The following is a 24,026-nucleotide window of genomic DNA, read 5'->3' as shown; positions in this document are numbered from 1 at the left end:
TGGGTAGTGTAAGCAACCCCTCAGGGTTGGTGGTGCTGGAAGCAACTACAACAGTGATCAGACAATCAGAAGTTCAAAGTACAAACAGCAAGGGTCCATGACTTGAGCTGCACAGAGTTAGTGGCCATGGATGCACTACGGCCGGCACAGGCACACCCGCAAGGGACGGTGACTTGTGGTGAACTGAGATAGGGCCACGTGAGCTGAGTGGGTCCTTGTTGCAGTCCAAGGAGAATGTCGCAGAGTGTTACGGGGGACAGTGGAAGGTGTCCATCCAGGGCATGATGAAGAAGGCAGAAGCAAGTAGAAACAGGCATTATGGTGGAGGCGAATGCTACTGTCTCCTTTTTCCTACCATGTCAGTATCAGCTAGATGATGAAGACAACCCCCAGGCCATAGACTCATACGCAAACAAATTTCAACGGGAGAGTGCCCATGACTCCTGTGGCACAGAGTCAGTGGCACTAGAGCTGGAAGGGGGTGCAGTCTGCGATGAGACCTTGATAATTATATAAACTCTGCAATGAACAAATCAAGACTCAGTTCCAATTGTGTAGCCATCTCCTCCTGGATCTCTAAAACACAGCGTTGAAATGGCATGTGGAGAAGATTCCTGGTTGAGGGAGTTGGAGGCACGAGAGCTGAGCGGGTGTGCACCCTGCGACTATGCCCTGTCCTGCCTGGGACGGACTGGATAGGAGTTGTCTAAGGCCTGCAGGACCAGTGTGTAGGCCTACGACAGAAGTCCACAAGGGACCACAGACACGTGTGGTTGGAATGCTATGCAAAGAGTTGGTGGCACCACATCAAAGCGAGTATATTGACATAAACGCAGCTATTAAATATGTACTCTGCCATTGTGTAATCAAGACTCAGTTCCAAATGTGTGACCTACTTGTCTGCTGTGTATGCCAGTGGAGTGCATCAACGGGAAAGGGGTACTATGGGCCTTGCTCGCTGTGGCCGCGATGGTCGGAGGAGACTGCCAAGGTCGCGGGCCTCTGGCTTGGACCTAGCACAGACATGTGGTGGGCACTCTTGGAGACACACCGGTGTCGGCAGGTGAGCAGTGAGGCCTGGGTGTGCAGGGGCGGATGAGACTGGGTCGGGGAGCAGCGGCTTGGGCAGGCGCACAGGATCGCAGGCACCGCCGCACACATTGGCTGCCTCATGGCAGGGTGAGAGGCGCCGCCCTGGCAGAAACGTTGGCCATTCCGGAAGAGAACCTCGCCCAGGGCTACTTGCTTTTTATTCACACCCCTAATCTGGCCTGGCATACGCTGGGTAAGCCCAATCCACACACGCTTACGGGGGGACATAACAAGCTACATTTCTATGACCTCCCCCACTGGCTGTGGTGACATGGTTGTGTCCACTGTCCACAATGCTACCGACAACAGCATTATATGTCGACATGGATATTTCTGTGGTCTGCATACTGCAGTCCATCCAGCACATCCATGCCACACTTGACAATGTGTGCATTCTCATTCATGGGTCACTTCCTCCTTTGCACATGCCTGGTTGCCACCACCCTCCACATTCTGCAGGTGTGTGGCTGATGTTCCATGATGTTGGTGGCTCATGTACATGGCTAGGTCATGTTGCCACAGTAGGTTGTGCTGTCATGTCTGGTGGGTGGGCATGTTGTTGGCATGTTGTATGTGGGTTTGTAACATGTGCATTGCCAGAGTTGTGAGTTGCATGATTGTGGATTGGAGGTGTGTGGTGTGTTCATTTGGTACTTACCAACGAGCACTGCATTTCTGTAGGTGCCATCCTGGAAGCGCCGGTTGATGATGGACTGTCGGAAGATGTACGAGTCATGCATACTACCTGGGTAGTTGGCAATGACATTGGTGAAAAATCCCCAATGGTCCACTATTGCCTACACATTGATGGAATGCGTGTGCTTTCTTTTTCTGTAATTGTATGCAGTGTTGGCAGGGTGCACAAGTAGGACATGTGTGCAGTCAATTGCCCCAACACGTGCGGGAAGCCAGCTATGGTGTAGAAGCCGTGCTTGGTCTTCAGTTGTTCCTGCTCAGTGTGGGGGAAGTATAGGTACTGGGGTACCAAGCTGATGATGGCATCCAGGTCAGGGTTGAGGAACTTGGATAGGGCTGGCTGTGAGACTTCTCTGACTCTGAAGTAGTGTGGCTCACTGGTTAGAGGCGGCAGACCCGAGAGCAGAGGACGGCCCGGGACCAGGGTTCGATTCCTGGCGCGGCAGGTTTCTGGACCAGGGTCAACGGACTCGATAATTCTCTCGCCTCGGTGCCCACTCTGATCAGCGATCACACTCGGCAACTCTGGGCATTAGCTTGCCTCATCTTCACTAACGGCCCCACCAGACCGCCGGGGATGCCTGGCCTCACCCTGGAGATACCCATTAAGGGACCATCTCTCAGGAAAGCCAGGAAGGGTTTCGCAGCGGTCGAAGCGCCTTGGGACCCTACGGGTAAGTAGTGCGCTATGTAAATGACAATACATACATACATACTCTGGCGGTTGTTGGTTGGAATGTCCCAGAGGCCAACAGGTGCATCACAGCCAGCAGCTTTGTCTGCGGAGGGATGTTGGTTGTCCGCTGTGTTGGTACCGTCAGCCTGTGGGCAATGATGTTCAGGATATGGAGGATGGTTGTCCTTTTGAGCCTGTAGTGGGCAATGACATGCTCTGGGGTTAAGTCTGTGAGGCTGGTGCGTTTCCTGAAGGTCCGCTGACTTTGTTTGCGCTGCCTCTGCGGTAGTCCGGGAGGATGCGGGTGGAGTCCGGGCGGGGGGGTGGTGGTCCTGGGGTGGTGGGTGTTGTGGCCCTGTTGGGGCTCTGAGCTGCATGGCATCTGTTGGTCTTCGGGTGTGGCTGTGGGCTGGGCTCCCTTTATGCTGCAGGCTGTCATCCGGCTTTGCACCAAGTCAGAGCAGGTGTTAATTTCCTGCAGCTAACACACCCTATCGCATGTTTTGTGATCTTATCGCCAATCTGGTTGGTCGTTATGAATGTTGAGGTGTGGTGTTGTCACAGCGTTCTGCTCGGGAACGCCTACTCTGCATCTCATTAGCGATAGTTGCCGGAGTCCTCCGTGGCGATGTCTTTTGCGGCTGCTATCGCTGGTAAACTGGTGTTATCGTCTGTTAGCACCAGCTTGTGAATGGGGCGATAAATTTATCGTGACTTTGGATGCGCTAAAGTGCTGATAACTCAGCAATAGGTCCTTGAGAATAAGCCCCCAGATGTAAAAAGGTGCGCGGTGCAAGGCTACACACAAATTACCAAAGCAGCTGAGCTGCTCATCAATAATGCTTGCTCTGCAGAGGGAAAGGCCACAATGACCTGCAGGGCTGTTATTGCCCAAGGTTTTGGCCCCCAGTAGTGTAGGGGGTTGCCGAGGGCTGCAGGAGTGCAGCAGCCTTGAACGGCGAAGAATATTGAAAAGTGATCCTAAGTCTCCAGGGTCAAAGGATCTATGACATACCAGGTTTTAAGCCAAAGGTTCAAGGCCTCCTTAGGCTGGCTAGAATTTTTGTTCCGTAGTGTGTGAGTGCAGGGTCCTATAACTGCATGTTATGTGGCCTAAAGTGATTTAAATGCACAGACATGTAATGGTGTTTGAAAATGCATTATATACAAATGCATTTATGAAGTAAATTATGGTAAATATGGCAGCCCCGCATGTTAAACATGGTTACTGATTACCAACAGGGCCCAGCCTTCCATGGCCCACCCCATATGACACCACCTTGGCAATACCCATTCTTTCCACAAGGCCCTCCACAGTTCTACCCTCTTAATCTGCCACCTTTTCAAGGCAGAGGTTGGGGCAGAGGAAGAGGGCGAAAGCGAGGCGGGCAAAAAGGAGTTCAGTGGCAAGACCAGCCGACAGCGCCAACAGCAATGGAAACCAGGAGCACAACCTCCAGGGGGAGAAAAGCCTGATTGTTAATCTCTCAAAAAAAGTCCTCTCTCCTACGGAGAAGAGCGTTTTGGAAAAAGGCCTCGGTTTTGTTCCAACACCAACCCCAGACAGCTTCCAAGAAATGATTGAGGTAAAACAACTTTTCAGGAAAGTGCAGCTCCGTGCTTTCTTTGATAACAAACCTGAGCCCACCAGCCAAGACAGTGGAGTGAGGAAACCGTCAACTTTTACCCCCACTGACGGAATGGTCCCACCGGAAGTCCTGACTTTCGAACGAGCAGTTCTTACGAGCCTGCAGAATAAACCATGTGTCAAACAGTTCCACAACTTGACCTCTGCAGAAAGACAAGCATCCATCAACCTGGGAAAGGATGAATCAATCGTCATCAAACAGGCAGACAAGGGGGGTGCAACAGTCATACAAGACTATGAGGACTACGACCGCGAATGTAGACGACAACTGTCCAATACTACCCACTATAGACCTCTCACCGAGGATCCTACAAAACGGCTCACGACGACCATCATGAGCCTCATAATTGAAGCTGAGACCAACGAATGGATCAGTAAGAAAGAGGCTGATTTCCTGACCACCACAGAACCTGTCACGCCTTACTTCTACACCCTCCCCAAGATTCACAAAGGGACTACCCCAGTCCCAGGGAGACCCATTGTCTCCGGAATTGGTTCACTATTGGAGCCACTATCCCAATTCTGCGATGCCTTTCTTCAACCTTTGGTGAAGCAGATCCCTTCATACCTACAAGACACCGGAGACGTCCTCCGTCTGATTAATGAAGTGGACGGCAGAGAAGATGTTGATCTCCTTCTAACTCTAGACGTAGAAGCGTTGTACACCAACATCCCGCAACAAGCCACCCTGGAGGCTGTGGACTCCGTCCTGCGGCAGGAAGATTGGTCCTCCCCTACCCCGATAGCCTTCATCATGGAACTAGCCCATATAGCCCTCACTGAAAACTTTTTCAGGTATGAGTCGCAACTCTACCACCAGATCCGCGGCACCTCGATGGGTTCGACGTTTGCACCGAGCCTGGCCTGCATCTATATGGCAACCTTCGAAAAAAAACACATCTATCCACCCGAACAGAACCCGTTCCGAGAACATCTCACACTCTGGCGTCGATATATCGACGATATTCTGGTCTTCTGGAAAGGTGATCGGACCAGCTGCGAAGCCTTTTGTGCATGGATTAACCTGCAAGACCCCTTTTTGAAATTTACAGGGACGATCTCTGAGGAGTCTGTACCCTTTCTAGATTTGACAATCAAGCTGTAACCCACAGCAATCACAACAACACTGTTTAAGAAAGGGACAGACAGGAATAGTCTGCTCTTGTACAACAGCCACCATACCAGAGCCCTAAAGGATAACCTGCCTTTTGGGCAATTCCTGCGGCTTCGCAGAAACTGTACATCAATAACAGACTACAAACAGGAAGCTAATAATCTCCAACACAAACTTCAGGACAGGGGGTACCCGACTCGACTTCTCAAGTCATCTTCTAAAAGGGCTCTCAATAATAACAGAGACTCACTGCTGGAAGTCCATACTAAGGAGCAAGATGACAGACACAATCACATGTGTAACCTCTTACACAAGAAACTCCAACTTCATAAAAAAGACTGTGAACTCGCATTGGGGAATCCTCAATACGGCGGGCCTGGAAATACCTCGGCCGCGCTTTGCATTTAAGAGGACATCTAACCTCAAGGATACCCTAAACCATACCCGCCCCAAGAAAACGAGCACCCGCCCAGTTAATACACTTTGGGACTTGCCACCGGTTACGGGACATTATCGTTGTGGTTCCTGTGTTGTTTGCCCTCAGACCATCCAAGGTAAAACTATAGAACTTCCAAAGGGTTTCACCTGGCACCTCAACAAGCACACAAACTGCAACAGTGCAAGATGCATCTACATGCTGACATGCCCATGCAAGATGATCTACATCGGCATGACGATGCGCACCGCGAAACTACGCATCATGGAACATAACAGCAATATCCGCTTAAAAAGACACACACCAGGCTGTATGAACACTGTAGACAACACAACCATCTGGCGGAAAACATACAATGGACTATCCTTGAATGCCACCCTTCCATTAACCAACAGGCATTATTCAGAATGGAACAGCGATGGGTGCATCGTCTCCAGACAGATGAACATGGTCTAAATGACTCTGTGCCTTGGAATATGCTAGCCAGATAATCCAGTCTTGGATTGTTCCTACCCAAGACTAAGTACCATCCTTCTATACCCATTGAAGGCACCCCTAGCATTCTCCCTATTGGGGTTACTCCATTCCAAGATGGCGCCTTACTGCGTTCGCAGGTTTCGGACTGTGGCTGCCCTCTCTTTCCACACCACGCTTGTCCGCGTTACCTAGCAACGCTGTGCACACACGCCCACTCACGGCGCCCGCCGCATTCTGCTTCTTAAACAGCTCAGCCACACACAAATTTCACCGGCTGTCCTGCGATCTCGCCGCTGTGGTAGGGGTAGGTGCTTACAAGCCTAGTGCCTCGAGCATACAAGGTAAGATGTGGTCTACGGACACGATGATTCCGTGTGCCATTAATTGGCGATCCCCTTGGCTTAACCACCAGGGACCCACCTAGAATCGTCTTGCTCCGTCAACCACAATCATAACCGGAATATTTCCTCTATTCAGGTAACTACCTTACAGCTCAGGCCCCACAAAGACAGTCAGTGGGGTCCGTCTACCAGGGACTAAGGGTAAGGACCTCTTGAGAATATCCGACCCTGGTGTCCCCGTTTGTTCTTCACCGATTGAAGTGCTTTTGTTCTGATTTTAATCTCCAACTCCCAATTTAACGAATACACTACCCCTTGGCTGTAACACACATATGAGTGACTAAGCATGGAGTGTATAGCCTTATGTACATCGAATTTATGCACCCTGACCACTGATGACATTTGGCACTTAGAATGTAAATCCTCTCCCCGATTGCTTTAATTTGTAAGTTTTCTCTCTCTCCTGCACCTTCACTTCACTTTGGTAGGGTTCATTGTACCAAACCTTTTGTGCATGATGACTCTATTTGTACAAATCTCCAGTTGCAAGGCACAACATTGATTGTGCCCTTCTCTCTTTCTTTCCCCACACCTAGGGCGGGAAATCACGTAGGATTCCATCCTGCGATACTCTGCAGGTTGTATATCTAATTTTTGCTAACGGTTGAAAATCCCTGCAAGTTGATGAGCAATTAAGGTCCTGAAGAATTGCCCGAGTGGCATGAAACATGTTGACAGCACCATAGGCGAGGGTTGAACGAGGCCAAATCACCTTACTCTTTGTGCCTCGGTACCCCTCCCTTCACCACTTTTAAACGAGGCAGTGAGCCATATCATTAAAGGTTCTTAATGGACTCTACTGACCTTTTTTAACTTTTAACTTTTCACTCACGCTCACTATTGCACTCCTTTTTGGCCCCTCACACACATGCATCTATTGGCTGAGGAATAAAAGAACTCCACTAAAGAGTAGCACTCAGTGCTACCCGACAGGCATTGCACCGCCAGCCTGCCGTTGGAGCAGGAGGCCAATGATGACACGATACAATCATCTGGTGGGATGGCAACAGTCGTCCAACCTTTGAATTGTGTGAGGCATCCTTAATTCCGCTAAGGGATTACCTTATTCCCTATCACATAACTCATTCCAGAGAGAGAGTCATTCCCTCAATTTACCCAACCCTCCGTGGGGAACTCTGTACACACTTTTGATTTCCAGGTAATGTGAATACAAAAGAATGATAGAGTATGGTCTCTAGGCTCCTCCTTGCTGTGTAGCCAAAAAAAAGAATTGACTACCGCCCCATCATGTTTACCCCCTTGGATATTCTGGTTTACCTCTAGTCTGTGAAATACCTCTCTACCATCACTAGAGGGAGGGTAGGTGTCTGACGATGGATAGTATCTCTTTGAAGGCACGATCAAACGACTCAATCTTGAAAAGTAGTCCTCTGGCCTGAGAGGCTTTGTTCCACTTAGTCTAAGCATTGGGTTGTTCGTCCCACAGCGCAGCGCAGCAGCAGTAGGGACCTGATTGAGTTTGAAAATCTGCTACAAAATGTTTTAGATGATCAACACTTAATCCCCCTTGTGCGCAGATTCTTCTAATTGTGATCCCTGCTCTGGGGTTGTGCTTACATGCAGAGTGGGAGGAGTTGAGTATACTGAGCAACAATCAGAGTTAGTTCTCCACAGCTTGTTTGGGGAGCTACACAAGCTTAGAGTTTCAAAGATAGTCTTAAACTCATGCCAAGGTGGTATTTGCTACCCTTACATTTACATACTATTGACGGACAAAGCATGAGGTTTGCTGGCGGTGGTGCGGCGGGAGGAGCACAACCTTGGTTTTTGCACTTATACAGAATGTTTAGGTACAAGTATTAGATCTCATTGAGGTGATTGTTGTAATAAATCTTAGTGGTCCCAGAGGGGGTGCTGTTACACTGTACACTGCAAGTAAGATGGGGCAGTGGCAGGGGCACGTGATCTTTGGTATTCTTTGCTATTGGCAGCCAAAAAGGTTATTTTGAGCAAACAGGACACACCTCAATATGCATGAGACACCATTTATCCTCTTACATCTTGAAAGTGGAAAGGATTATACACACCTTGGCCAGAATAAGGTGATCATTTGTTTTTATAAATCTTTTTATTGAAAACAGCGTTTCAACTTTACATACACAGTCATTAGGCGTTATGGAGTGTACAGATTTTGTATAAACGAATTCTGGATGTTACATATGTCATTTACTTTTATGTAAGTTAAATTTTCACAATGATCATTATGTACAGGTTCATAAGGGAGGGGAAGGGGAGGGAGAAGAGGGGGAGCACAGATGTTTGCACGATAGACATTCCATTTATTCCATATTTGAGACCGCTTTTTCGTACATCCCCTAGAAACGTTTACAGTTTTTTCTCGAAACATGCACCAGTCCATGTCTTGTTTCCATGAATTTTTACAAGGGGCCTCCCTTGCCCCCCCCCCCCACATTCTTTCAATATTGCGCTTGGCTACCATGCGCCCCAGAGTTGGCCTTGTTTTCTCCTTGCTACTCAAATCCGTCGGTCCACACACATTTAGCAGACACCTCCTAGCCTCTCGGTTCAGGTCCAGACCCAGCACTTTTTCCATACATTTGAAAACATCTGTCCAATATTTGCTAATGTTAAGGCATTCCCTTCCAAGATCAATGCTATACAACTTGGGTGTAATGTAAGGCAGAACATGGAATGTTCACCTTATAGATAATTATTGTAACTCTTTTATACAGATTATGGCTAAGAGATACCCGTTACGTCTCAGAAGTTGTATGATGAAGTCGATATCATTTAAGTCTGTTGAAATTTGCTGTGGGGGCTAGATAAAAGACTGTATACTGTTGGAACTGCCTAATTGTATAATGTGATAAGTCATACAGTCGCAAATAAAGAGTTAAAAAAAAAAAAATGTTAGGGCATTCCCACAGTATATGTAGAAACGTGCCTTCCTTCCCACAGTTTCGCCTACAACGTGAGTCCTCCCTATATCCCATCCGTATGAAAGCTGAATAGTATGTTCTATGGAAAACATTTTGTTTAACCAATTTAAGCCATGATGAGATTGCGCCTTCCCAGTTTAGCTAACATCTTGGCTTTGGCATTCAATAGCGAGATGGGTCTATATGAGGAGCACTGGTCCCTAGGTTTACCTTCCTTATTTATAACCACAACTGTGGTGAGTTGTTGATCTTGGGGAAGTTGGCAGATCTCTTTGGCTTTCCTCATACATCGATTTGAGGTAGGGGGCTATTTTATCGGGCTATAATTTGTAAAGTTCTATTGGAAGGCTGTTAGGGCCAAACGCCTTTCCTAACTCTAGGCACCTGAGGATTATTGTCTTGTGGGAGTGTGGTCCCTCAGGCCTGACACGGCTGCACCTACTTGGCACCGATTTCCATGCTGCTGATGTCCTTAGCGAGCACAGTTCTATATTGGTCTCTCCGATGCACCACCAGGTTGTTTTGCGGGGCTGCGACCCATCAGTTCAGCCTGCTCCGTACCCAGGCAAGCACGGTCACCTCTCCTTGTGACCCCCACGTTCTTGCACTAGGGGAGAGATCAACTTTTAGCAGGATCGGTAGTCGGGGTCCCGTTCTATTTGGCTGCCACTCTGGTTCACTTGGCTCCACGGCTTGCCGATTACAGTGACCACCTCCCCTGGAAGTCACTTGTGGCTGGCTCAAACTTGAGCCCGGGGCTTTACATGCCTAATCAGGTTGCGCTTCTTGACTGACGATTTTTCCTTTGCCGGCGTTCTCCACAGTCACGGTTCTTAAGCTAGGGTAGAGCCGTTCCTATGCTGCAGATCTGGGGTATTTAACAGATCTATGGACGGATATTTAAACAGGCTTAGGGGAAGTGGAAGGTGGGAGTTTCACCGACGTGTGGCCATCACGATCGGTGCCCAAGCCACACCCCCATAAGGTGATAATTTATCAAAACCATTACTTAAATTCTTTGCGAGGGACTCTAGTGCCCGGACACATTTGAGAACTCTTCAGAGAGGTCTTCAGAGTAATTCTGTTCGACTCAGCTTATGACATCTAATGTGGTTGCCCAGTCTTGGCCTCAGTGACTCAAAGAGCTTCACATGTGGAGCAAGTATTAACATATGTATTTTATGAACCCTCCTTAGGGTGAAGGATGAAAGGACGGAAAGTTCTGTTTGTCTTCTGTTCTTCCAAGTGAGGAAGGAGATTAGCTGGGGAGACCGAACAGTGCTCTGGTGGCATAGTTTATACATTAGCCGAGCGGGTGGAACTAGCTGGAGAACCTCTACTACATTATTGCACAGGTATACCTTCGCAATAGCTTCAGTGTTAATTAATAATCTGGGGCTCAGGAAGGGAAGATAGGATGGAGTGTTATAAAGTTATGAAATGGAAAGATGGCGGTCCCAGCTACCTGAGAAACAGACAAACCACCAGAGGGGCCATGTTTTATCTTCAAACAGAACGGACCGGATTTCGCAGAGTAAATAATTGATAGATGCAGATAAATTATTTCCTTCTTGTACTTAGTTCCAGGAGAGCACTACATAAACAGAGGGTCATAAATATATAAATTCATAAGTTAACGACTAGGAATTTGTCAAAGAAAGGTCAACAAAAAGGTATGTAAATGGTTGTATTCAATTTAATCTGTATGTAGAAGTTGTTGCAGAGCTTTGCTTTTCACGCTGTATTCTGGCAGGAGGAATTCTGAAGTCACACCAGGAAATGGAAATCACCTTTAACCACGGTCTCTCTACAGTTTCTACTCAAGGTCCCACCAAAGTCCACTCTCTCATTCTTAATTACACTGACGTCACTTGTCCCATAAAGAATCAACTGTTGTTCATTTTTCCTTTTTTTCTTCTCTTTTTTGTTTCCCTCCCATTTCTGTTTTACTTCCTCATTATTGGCTAGATTTACTGAATCATATTCTTTAAAGATTTTTAGATGTATTACAGAAACACCTCCTTCAGGCCTAATGCTTACAAGAACTGAAAACCTTGTAATTGAGTGTAATAAATATTTCTAGTAGTGAATTTAATATCATATTACAGGTGGATAGTGTTGTCACACCTACGATGTAATACAGGAATTTGTTGCATACTTTTATAGAGACTGGCATAGAGCTATTTTTCACAGGCAGGCTCTCTTCTAGATATATTTATAATCTGACGCTCATCCCGCCTCTCTGCTGTCAGACAATATCATATTCTCCCCCCCTGAGTCTCAGTAACAGGAAGATGTTAGATTCGTTCTTGATATTGTAATACTTCAAGGAGTTGTGATCCTCCAGCTCACGGTCACTGTACGTCAAGCGCTGCTGGGATGCTGGGACATTAAGTCGCTCCTCAATTTTCTTCTTTAGCTCGCCAACTGTAATATTTGTCTGGATCTGGAAAGTGTAGGTTCTGCCATCTATGTTTCTCACAAAGAGGTTTATCTCTGGGGAGGCAGTTGTGAGAAGATTAATTGTGGTGTCACAGAACACATCGTAATCAACCAGTGTACGCCCGTCCTGGAGTAGTCCACGGACAGGGTCCAGTCCTTGAATGCAGAGACGTTGGTCATCAATGGAAATGCTCCATTTTTGCTGGATTTCTCCTTTGATCCGTGAGACAGTGACCCATGGATTTACAGACATGGTTAGGAGTGATCCGGAAATATTTCTCACCAATATCTTTATTGGTGTTTCAGGCTGCAAGAGGAAGGAGAGACACAAAAATGGCATTTAGCAATAGAAAGGCATTAAAATAAAACATGTAGTTCACCCCTGAAAGAATGTGCACTCAAAAGAGTTTCCTAAATAAACATAACAAAGAAAAGACTCCATTGCAACCATAATCCATAACAGAATATGCATAATCCATAAAAGAATATTAAATGGCGGCCTAGTAGAAATTCCTATGTGAAAAATCAAAGGGGTTTATTACGATGGTGGTCAGAGTTGCCTCTGCCCAACACCCCTATTACAATGTGACCACACACAGGGCGGTCGCATACTCCCATTTCTCAATGGGAGCTTGTGCTATGGCCTTAAACTGGCTGGCACAAGCTCCCTTAGAGAAATGGGAGATTGTGTTCATCCCTGCAACGTGTGGCAGGCACCTACTGGTGCCTGCCACACTGTTTAGGGATCAACAGGAGGCCGCACCAACAGGAGGCCGCAATGAAAAGGGGGCCCTGTTAGGGGCTCCTAAACATGCTTTCAGACAGGTTTTCCATGTCGGAATGCCCGGCATGGAAAGCCTTTTGGAAACCTAGCATTGTAATCCCAACTGTGGAAATGCCGTCCATTGGGATTACGGCCCGGTCTCTGACTGGCCGTCGGGCTCCTTGAGCCCGTCAGAATCCAGCTGGAATGACCAGCCAGTTTCAATTCTGACAGCCTAGATTGTAATTAGGCGGTCGGAAGTGAAATCGACGATGGGTGAGGTCGGAGGCTTTCTGACACTCATCGTAATTGGCCCATAAGTGTGTGCCTCATTAAAGAGTCTTCTGTGAAGTGTTATTGAGAATCCATCATTAGAGAGTCCTCAATGATAAAAATGTGTGTGCACTTGATTTGGAAGTCATGCAGTGAAAGGATTGCTGTGTGCCCCACTAGATAATCCTTCATAGATCATCTGAAGGTGTTCCTCATAACAATGATCAGACCATATCATTAAATAATCTATCATGAAAAATCGTGTGGTGCCCCTAATTTGAAAGGCATTTTAATACAAGTGCTATACAAGTGCAATACATACTATCACATCCTTACTTGCAAGAATTTGCAGTAGCGTGACTTCATGAAGATAAGATGAAGAGGCATGACTAGAGTGGTGTTGATTCCCACCATCCATTTAGAGCATGGGGGGCTGCAGGTCTGCCGTTGAGGGACTGAGCGATCTACCTGCCATACAGAAACGTCATCTCTGGGTGTGTGGGCAAATTTCTCTGAAAGTAATTTCTCCACCAAGGTCACTTTTCGGACTGGTCAGCATTGGGTTTGATTATGAGATGTTCAAAACCATGTCCCAAATGCTCTATGAGCTTCTATCATTGCCTGGGGATATTGCACATTTCTTTCTTGCTGCCATTCATGGAGATCCTGAGCATTAAAAACCACACCTCGAAGCATGAATGGTCTCAACTCGGGCGACATTAAACAAGCAAAAAACAAGCTATAAGTGGTTGGTTCACAGCACCTGCTGTCAAAATTAAAAGCTTCACACAAACAAATGTTGGTTGGTGGTGCAGGTATTATTATGGCCTAGAAATTCAAGAATCTCTATATCTTATTTGACTCTTCTTACTGAATGAGCGAACAAATCAATATACAAAAATGCAGTTTCTATTTACAAATTCGTTGTAGGCTGTGGCATCTTTGCATAGATTATTGCAACTCACTAATTTTGGGAGACTCCAAAATCATTATAGCAAGACTGCGAGACTGCAGACCTAAGCTACTAGAATGGTGGTGGGTGCTCCTTGTTAAGCTCACTGAGATCCTGTTCCAAAGATCTGCATTTGGTTACGTTGCTGCCTCATGAGTGTAAGAGCGCTCAAATGGAGGCCCTCAAAGATCCGGGTGATTCTAAGATTTAGCAGTAGCACAATGGTTGACCAGCACCTGCAGATGCGAGGAGCTCATCTTTGACACTAGCTGCCTAATGATGCTATGAACTCATAAAACCTAACTATTTTGCTGCCCCTCAAGTAGAAAATCTAATTAGGAAGCAGCTCTCTGACCGCGCCTGAGACGCTTTGGGACTGGTCATGTTAGCAAATCTTGCCGGAAGTCCTCCTAGTGACTGGAAAGCCTGCAAGGGAACTCCAAATTTCGCTCATTCTCACCGGCTCATCTTTCGCCAAATACACTAACTCTGCGAGCAGAATTACGTTTTTTCACTCGGGATAAATGCTGACCTGTTTTTCTAGACTGCATGTATTTTATATCTTATGGTTAAATAATCCTGACTGGGCTGAACAACTTTGTTTGTATCCCTGGCTTCCATTGATTCCCACAGCGAATATCAACTAAATACAAACAAAAAAATCTTTAAAAATGTTCTTGGTCAGCCCTAAAGATGTCTGAGAGGCTTCAAAAGTGTGTGTTAAAAATACATTTGATGCCACTCTCAGCATAATTGCAGGGGGTCACTGTTTACTTATCTCATTTAACCCCTTCAACGCTGATGACGAGCTGGGCTCGTCATGGCGTAGCCTCCTCGCACGCTGATGACGAGCCCAGCTCGTCACGTAAAGTGCGTTTTTTAAAAACCCAGCGTGCGAGCGGAATTCCGCTAGCGCGCATGCGGTTAAATATTGCTGCCTGGCATTGTTTGGGGTTGTTGCATGGCCTTAGAAACCTATTGTCCTATGTTATATCATGTAAGAGGTTCAATTAGGTTTAGCTTTTTATCTAACACAAAATGTGTTATCATTACATGCATGCATTTAAAAATTATAACCAGGAAAGCTCCCATGGACAGAAAGCCACGACTGGTTGAAGTTATCTCACTTGAAGCCACATGGTGCCACAAGCTAAACATGCAAACCAAGCTCTACACTGATGCCCATGATGCATGTGTTTTATGAGATAGGCTTGCAAAGCTTTAACTCATGCTGTACCTGTTTCAAAAGCAAAAAGAACAATCGATGGACAGAATGTTGAACAATGTCAAACATTCACCCCAGTACGGAGATCTTGGCCTAAATCCATTGTTTCTTCACTCCCCATGCCATTCCAGTTTGAACCCAGCTGTATGCAAATCAGTCTTGACCCTATTTCCCATAGGAACAGTCCAGCCCGAACTGCCAGGCCAGGTCCCCCCTGGACCGGTAAAGAAGCATCCTGCGAACAATTTCGGGGTTTCACTCCTCATCAGCCAGGCTATCTTGACTCCAGTGGCATAGAGTCAAGCCAAGACTGATTTGCATTTGGCTTAGTTCAAACTGGGGTGGCGTGGTGAGCAAATGTACATGGAATAAACCTGGATCTTTGTGACTGGGGTGAATGTTTGCATTGTCCAGCATTCTGCCCATCAATTGTTTGCCCTAAGTGGGAAGGGCATGCCCAGACACGGGTCCTGTCTCACTGCGCCACTGGATTCAAGCTAGGCTGGCTGATGAGGGGTGATGACACAAAACCGGTCCAAGGATGCTTGTTTCTGGTCCAGGAAGTACCAGGCTGAGGAGAATGATCAAAAGGGAGTGACAGTGATTTTTGTAACATTCATGTTCTAAAAGGGTCAAGAACTGATAGTGTGCACCTTGAGGGGGCTGAGGCTCATGCAGCGCTATATTTAATAAACATAAAGACAGGAGCGCTGCATAAGTATGAGAGTACGCAGAGGCAGTACTGATGCTGACAGTTCCTACTAGTCTCCTTTGACATTTGCACCCTGATCTACTCATTTCAGTCAATGTTTTGTAGGAATGTAATCTAAAAGCTGGTATAAATGGAGCAGGATGGCCAAGGTGACTGAAGTGCACCAAAGCTGTCAGCAGCAGGACTATCTCTGTTAAGTTGCATCTGGTCATGTAATGATTCTTACGGGGACTTTTAAAATGAAGTAGTCAGGTCATGTATTGTTTAATGCCAAGGAATTTATTATATTCAAGTTCTTTTTTTGGATAATGCAAGCTTCCCTGAATCAGTGTGAGCAGGTATGGTATAGACAACACTCTAATGAGTGAAGTACTAGCAATTAAAAAAGCAACTTTCCATGAAAGAAATTGTAAGTCACACTAATGCAAGGGTTCAAATGGAGGACCCATAAGCCTAGTGAGAATAATGTTTAGATTCCATACAGTGGAGGGTGGTACCCTGGGAGGAATTATTCTTTTGAGGCCTTCCATGAAGACTTTGATAGCAGGAACTCTGAATAATGACATATGCTGCCTGTTTTGAAGGTAAGCTGCTATAGCAGCAAGATGTAAACGGATTGAAGAATATGTTAAATTACATCTTTGTATTTGGGGCAAGTAGCATATGATATTTTGGATGGAAACATGTAGAGGGTTATTGTTATTATTGGTGCAATATATAACAAACCTTTTCCACTTGGCTGCATAGCATGCCCCAGTGGTGGGACGTCTAGCTTCTTTGATAACATTCATGCAATCAGGTGGGAGATTGAGATATCCAAATTCTAAGACCTCAGGAGCCAAATCGCTAGGTTGAGCTGCATGGGGTCTGGATGCATGATCTCTCCATGGTTTTGTGTTAGTAGGTGTGGAGAGAGTTTTAGTTTCTGATGGGGTACCACTGAGAGTTCTAGTAGTGCAGTGTACCACGTTTGCCTTGCCCACGTTGGTGCAATGAGAATCAATGTGAGGGAGTGTTGCTGCAGCTTGCGCACCACTAACTGAATGAGTGGGAGAGGCGGAAAAGCGTACACAAATCTGTCTGACCAACTCATCCATATTGCATTGCCTTTGGACAATGGGTGTGGATACCTGGTGCCAAAGCTTGGGCATTTGGAGTTGAGGTGTGTGGCAAACAGATCGATTTCTGGCTGTCCCCACTGTTGAAAGTAAGGTTGAATAACTTGCAGATGAAGTTCCCACTCGTGAATCTGTTGTCTCTGACAACTTAACAGATCCGCAACCTGATTGTGAACTCCTGGTAGATGTTCTGCTATTAGTAAGACTTTTTGAGGCATGGCCCACCTCCATATGCTCTGCGCCAGCTGGGAGAGATGTAAGGAGTGTGTTCCCCCCTGTTTTTGGATGTAGTGCATGGCTGTCATATTGTCGGTGCGGATTAAGACAGCCTTGCCTGATAGGTAATGTTGACAAGATTTTAGAGCTATAAAAATGGCTAGCAACTCCAGATGGTTTATGTGGAGTAGCTTTAGCTGCGGTGTCCACCTGCCCTGTACTGTGTGCTCTGCCAAATGAGCTCCCCAGCCGGTGAGGGATGCATCCGTGGTTAGCACCACCTGTGGAACTGGCTCTATGAGCAGCCGTCCTTTGGAAAGGTTTTTGGTGTTCCACCACTGTAGAGAGCGATGGGTCCGGCCATCCACCACCACCAGATCTGTTAATTGACTTTGAGCCCGATTCCATTGGCTTGCTTAGCACTCTTGCAGGGGGCGTATTTGGAGTCTTGCGTGTGGTACTACGAAGATGCAAGACGCCATAATTCCAATTAGTTGCTTGAATACTCGAGCTGGTAGTGAGTGTTGTGGTTGGATTTTATGTATAAGAGCTTGCATATTTCAAATTTTTGCTGGATTGGGGGATGCAAGTGCTTTGGAGGTATCTCTTGTGGCACCTAGATTCTGTTGAGACAGGGATGGTTGGAGACGTGACTTTGTCTGGTTTATAGTAAACCCGAGCTTGTGTAACAGGTGAATGGTCTGGTGCATGTGCTGCACGTACTGGTGGTATGACTTGGCTTTTATTAGCCAGTCGTCGAGATATGGGAAGACATGTATGTTTTCCCTTCCCAAGTGTGCTGCTACTACGGCAAGACTTTGTGAAAACTCGAGGTGCTGTAGTTACTCCGAAAGGGAGGACCTTGAATTGGTAATGCTGACCGTCCAGTACAAATCGAAGGTGCTTTCTGTGAGCTTGGTGGATGGGAATGTGGAAGTAGGCGTCCTTGAGATCTAGGGTAGCAAGGAAGTCACCTTGTTTTAACAGAGGAAGGACCTGTTGTAATGTGACCATATGGAAGTGGTTGGACTGTATATAAAGATTTAGGGGTCTCAGGTTTTAATATAGGTGTGAATGATTTCCTTTTTGGGAAGAAGGAAATATAGGGAATAAACACCTGTGTTTTGATGGTGTACTGGAACTGGTTCTATTGCATTTTTCTGCAGTAGGGTGGCAACTTCTTGTTTTAAGAGCGTGTGTCACAAGATGCTTTTGTGACATGGGACGCTGTCTGGGTGGTATTGTTGGAGAGGTGGAAGTGAGCTCCAAGCAATAACCTGACTGAACTATGTGTCTCATCCACCTGTCTGTTGTGATGGAATTCCAGACAGGTAGGAACTGGTGTAATCTCCCCCCGACAGGAGTGGAATTGCCTGGGGGGAGGGGAGGGAAGTCACTGCTTGGGAGAGGAGGCGCTACGGGTGTTGTTACCTCTGCCTCTAGTGTTGCTGCCTCTGTATCCCCCTCTGTATTAACCTCTATTGAGCGAGGATTGGGTGGGTGCTTCATAAGAAGAGGAGGCAGTATCTGTTGGAAAATTTCTGGTGGCGCCCCTGTAAGAGGAGCGATGAAAGGACGCTCTGGGAGTTTGAGTTGGTAAAGCTCCCATGGACTTTGCAGTGTCAGTATCCTTCTTCATTTTTTCTAGTGAAGTATCAACTGTAGGACCTAAGAGATGTTCCTCTTCAAAATGTTGATTGAGAATACTGGTTTGTAGCTCTGGTTTGAAACCAGAAATACGCAGCCAGGCAGACCTTCGTAAAAGTATGCCAGTATTTATTGCCCTTGACGATGTATCTGCAGCATCCAAAGCGCAACAGATGGAAGTATTGGTGATCACTTTACCTTCTTGTATTAAGTCAGAAGCCCTGGTTTTATATTTGTCTGGCAAATGTTGCATAAGTGTTTCAAGCTCATCGAGGTGAGCTCTATCATACTTTGCCAAAAGAGCTTGGGTGTTGGCAATTCTCCAGACGTTGGCCACCTGAGATGTCAAGCGATTGCCTGAAGCATCTAAAAGTTTGGACTCTTTATCAGGGGGTGGAGCATCCCCTGATGTCTGTGAATTAGCTCTTTTGCTGGCGTTTGAGACTACTAATGAGTCTAATGGCAGCTGGTCTTTGATATAGGCTGGGTCAGTTGGAGCGGCTTTGTACTTTTTCTCCAACCTGGGATTAATTACCCTGGCCCTGATAGGGTCCTTAAATACCTCAGGTGCATGCTTTACAACCCCTTTAAGCATTGGAAAATGGTTGTGGTTTTGTGTGATGGTAATAATGTGTCCATAAGGATGACGTCTTCCACTGGATCAGTGTGTAGATCGACCCCATGAAAGGTTGCTGCTCTATGAATGAGTTCTGTGAACCATATAGTGTCATCAGGAGGAGATGGCCTAGAAGGGTATGCATCATCTTGTGGGGGATCTGGTGCATTATAATCTTACCAAGGATCATCTGATGGTCCAGGAATATTATCTGGGTCATCTAGTGGTTGGTCATCTTGTATCCCCCCTGAGTAATCATCCCCATCATCATCTGCTGGTGGAGGGCTGTGTGGGATGAATGGTGAATGTGCAGGGGAAACGTCAAAGTCTGGTACCTGTGGAAGTGGTGAAGGTACCCTTATAGGAGTAGTCTGTGCATGCTTTTTGAGAGGGACTGGAGGTGTGAGGGAGGGTCCAGTTTTCTTTTAGCAGGCACAGTAATGACATGTCCAGTCTTTGGATGAATAATAAGAGTCTTTTGTGTTGGATCTGGACGGAAAAGCTCTTCTGTGGAAGCATCCTTTTTCGGCACCGACTTTTCTTGCTTGGGGCCGAGTTGTTTAGAAGGTTTAGCAGTATCTAGTACAGTCTTTTGAGCAGATTTTGGTTTTGGTTCTGAAGACTTGTGGTCAGAAGCTTTCTTCGGCTCATGTTTTTAGTTCGGATCGGATGTTTTCGGATCCAGAGTTATTGGTTCCGAACAGTATTTCGGGTCGACAGCTTTAGGTGCTGAAGTGTGTTTCGGTGCCTTTGGTTGGATTGGTTTCGGTACTGGAGTTAGTTTCGGATTGATAGTTTTTGGTGTGGAAATTGGTTTCGGTGTGGAGCTTATTTTCGGCTCAACCAATTTGGGTACCGAGGTTTGCTTTGGTGCCGGAGTTAATTTTGGTTTAAGGATTTTTTGTTTTTGTGGACCGACAGGCTGACTTGAGCCCGAGTCATCTAGAGGCTTCTTGGTAGTCTTCGTTGCTGGGCCCGATTCGGGGCGTCGGAAGTTTGTGATCTGTGTGCACCTGGATCCGAAGGTGGAGGTGGAACCGAAGCCTGGCCCGGTATGATCGTGTGAGCAGGGTCGACGTTTGTACTCACGACCTGTTGAACAGCTGGAATGCGATCGTCATCGTCTGCTTGTTCTTCGGCTCCGGAAGCTGAATCCTCTGCTTCGGAAATGACAACGCCTTCCTGCTGTTCTTCTTAGGACTCTAGTTTGACTGGAGTTTCCACTACGATGAGATCTGGTGTCGATGAAGAGGATTGTGCCATGACTCTTCGAGCTCGATGGTCCCTGATAGTTTTCTTGGACAGGAACGAAGCGCGGGCCTGGTAATCTCGGCTCTCGTGCTCTGGCGACAAGCACAGATTGCACACCTCATCAGTGCGGAGAAATTTGTGTCCACACTGAGGGCACTTCTTGAAGGGTGTTCTTTCCATGAGCCGAAGGCCCAATGGCGCAGTTGGGCCCAATGGCGCAGTTGGGCCCAACGATCGCCGGAATCGAGAAGTGCAGGCTTTATCGATGCGAGTATGAAGGAAAGGGCGATCAAAAACGATACCGACTGTAGAAATCAAGGAATGGGCGTCGAAAGGAGATCGGTAATGGGACCGAGCGACAAACACATCCGAGCCCGATGGCGGGAAAAAACTATCTGAAGATGGAGTTGATGTCCATGGGCACTATGCCTCAGAGGAGGAGTCGTCTACCATACAAAGACTCTTCCAGGACAACAACAAAGTGTAATCATCCGGGCCCACCACCAGATAGCGATCTATGCACTAGTGTGTGATCTGCAGCCCATATGCCTCGAACACACTTTTTCCTATTTTAAACCATGTTTTCAAGATATTATCTGGGAGAAACCCTGAATCCCTCTTGAGGAAAGTGAACTCACTCTTAACCCTGCTTTGAGGGGTATTAGAGGTGCAAGTGGGCAGCACAAGTGCTGGCATAGGTAGGCACAAGTGGTAAAAGTAGGCTGCAGTCTCTTAAGAAAACATTTTGGCACCTGCACTTATGTTTATTTTATTTTTACAAATTAAGCACTGGTCCAGATGAAGTAAAAGGTGGAGGGATGGAGTATATGTTGACATCTGTCAGATGCCCTGCTACTACTCAGCTTAAAATGTGTCCCTTAGACCAAAGAGTACAAAATGCTGGAGTATATTTGCACATAGTACGTATTCACATAAAGGGCATGATGCACAGATGTATTTATGCAGGAAGAGTTTTCTTTGGGTGTTTGTGGGCATCAAAGGAAGGCTCATATAAAACTCAAAAGGGCATTCCAAAGAGGAGTCTGAGCAGTTTGAAGGATAATCTGAAGGATGAACAGCAGAAATTCTGTGCTATCAGAGGCTTTTCGTTTGTAGTACTTTGTGTATGTGTTTAAGCACTATGTGTGTTCGTCTGGGAGAGGATAGTATGCAATTTTCCATGATTAGTTTTAAATACTACTATAATGTCTGTTTTGGGCTCTGAGTTTAGCAGAAAGTATCTTGTTTGGTAACAACAGAGTGAGATGGGAAAATATCTCTGGAGACTGAACGGTGTTCCTGGTATTATGACCGGTGGAGGAGGAAGAGTTATGCATGAGATCTACAACTAACCGGCATTGCTAGTCCAGCCTGTTCATCAAGAGTGTGTGAATATTTAGGTAGTTTGCAAGGAAAGGTGAAGACAGGCCTTTCTAATTTTAATTTAAGTCCAGCCAGCCAGGTAATGGACAACCCTGGGAGTAGGGACAGGGGTCGAAGCAGGACGGAGTGTACAAGGCTTGGGCTTGGCCTAGTCTTGCCCCAGTCATCTCCTCTCTGCAGCCTGTCAGAGGTTGCTCTCACTAGCATCACCAGTGCAAAATAGTCTGCTGGCAGGACTCTGCTCTCACGCTATTGCAAGTGGGTGTTCAGAGGCCGCAGAGACTGGCTGTGTCTGCTGCACATGCACATATACTTCCTTACTCTGCTGCTAGTGGCTGCCTATTGACAGGGAGTGATGGAGTCTGGTGCGGTTGACCATAAAATTCAGGCTCTTCTGTCTCTCTCTCTCATGCCCTGAAGGTTTGAGATGCACAATGGACATGTTTAATTTGGTTCAGAGGGTGAATATGATGATGAGCAAGACAATTTGTGTTTACATACAGGCCACCAGCGGCAGGCTCCTCCACTAAGGTGGATGAGAGTCATCCCACTGCATTTGGAGCAGTGGATAAAGGAAAAATAAAATAACATGTTATGATCGTTTTCTTTTTTCCGTTTACGGGGCAGGGCAAGGAGGGACTTGGCTGTGTCACAGCAGGCAAGGGGAGTAGTGGTTGCCACTTAAGGGCACATGAATGTTTGGCCAACTGCCTCGGGCCTGGCCAAACAATCAGGCACACTTTACATGGTCCCCACCAGGTTTTAATGAACAGCCTGGTGAGGAACATGCACAGGCTCCCACTGCCTGTCTGAGTGCCGAACCGCGACGCTCAGATCAATCACAATGCTGCATTGCAGTATTAGTTTCGGCTAGAGAAGCCTGTTTGTGCTTCCTGCTTCAAGCAGAAACAGAAGATGATGACGCAAGGTGGCGATCTGGGAGCAAGGTAAGTGCAGTCCATGCGGTTAATGTTCAAACAGCACTGAATGTTTCTGTTGGGCCCCATATATAAAGCAATGAGCCAAAGGCTACCATCTTTCCTATATAGGATAATGTGGAAACTGGCATGGCATTTGCACTTTCAACACTGAAAATGGAGATGGTGATGTGTGCTTTACCTTCCGGCCTTGGGACAATGTGGGATCTGGATTGGCATAAGGTACATTAAATACTAGGCTAATGTGCAAGCTAGTATCAGGAAAGCATCTAGTTTGATGAAATGTTCTGCTCTGTGACACCTGAGACCAACTGCCTTGTGGTGATCAGTATCCTGCCCCTACTGTGGGTTCCTGTGAAATAGCCTGGCAACTACAGCAGATTCCTGGCACAATGAGCAGCTTTCGTCTAAACGCCCCCAGGTATAGTGAGCAGTGCTGGCATATTTCAAGAGCACTTCTAGCAGTGGCAGCTGGCATGTGTTCTGAGGATGGTGGCCAGGGGGGTGGGGGACAATAATATACACTTACCTTACTGCGCGACGCAACATCCTCCTCTTTCGGTGTTCTCTGAAGGCAGGCTCCAACACGGGACCCAGCCAACACCCCTAACCAATCCTGGCGCTACTCTCACCAGCAGGAGAGTGGCGCCAGGATTCGAAGGAGCTGCTTCACTCAGTGCTCTGAAGAGCACTGGAGGCCTGCACTTTCTTTAACCCAGCTGTCTAAGGAAGTTAGGTTAGAGAAGTTTAAAATGCGCATGTCTGGCTGCCTGTCACAAGATGGCTGAACACAGAGACATGCGCATTTTAAAGCGCACAGCTGACTGCAGCCACTCTGCAGCACTGGCACTGCCCCGTCCTGTCAGTTTGGGACGGGTCGATTGCTGAAACATAAAATGCTAATAAATAAACTTCATTAACATTTTATTTTTCAGCTCTGGCCTGGGACTTTTCTTTGTGGGGCGAGGCTCCTCCGCTCAAATGGAGTAACCGCCCCTCACTTCTAGTAGGTTGGAATATTATGCATCA

The 24,026-nt window shown here is 46.8% G+C and overlaps 1 protein-coding gene across 1 annotated transcript in view; it reads right to left on the bottom strand.

Moving 5' to 3' along the window:
- Positions 1-8,611: 8,611 nt before the first annotated feature.
- LOC147679605 (2'-5'-oligoadenylate synthase 1-like) overlaps positions 8,612-24,026 on the bottom strand; it is a 146,129-nt gene continuing 130,714 nt past the window's right edge. The window contains exon 6 of the mRNA XM_086943178.1: positions 8,612-12,210. Coding sequence (XP_086799304.1) covers positions 11,710-12,210 — 501 coding nt within the window. The 3' untranslated portion in view covers positions 8,612-11,709. The remainder of the gene's footprint in view (positions 12,211-24,026) is intronic.

The sequence above is a fragment of the Lissotriton vulgaris genome, chromosome 11, assembly GCF_964263255.1.
Source record: "Lissotriton vulgaris chromosome 11, aLisVul1.2, whole genome shotgun sequence".
In the NCBI taxonomy this organism is placed as follows: Eukaryota; Metazoa; Chordata; class Amphibia; order Caudata; family Salamandridae; genus Lissotriton; species Lissotriton vulgaris.
This window is presented reverse-complemented; position numbering and strand designations above follow the sequence as displayed.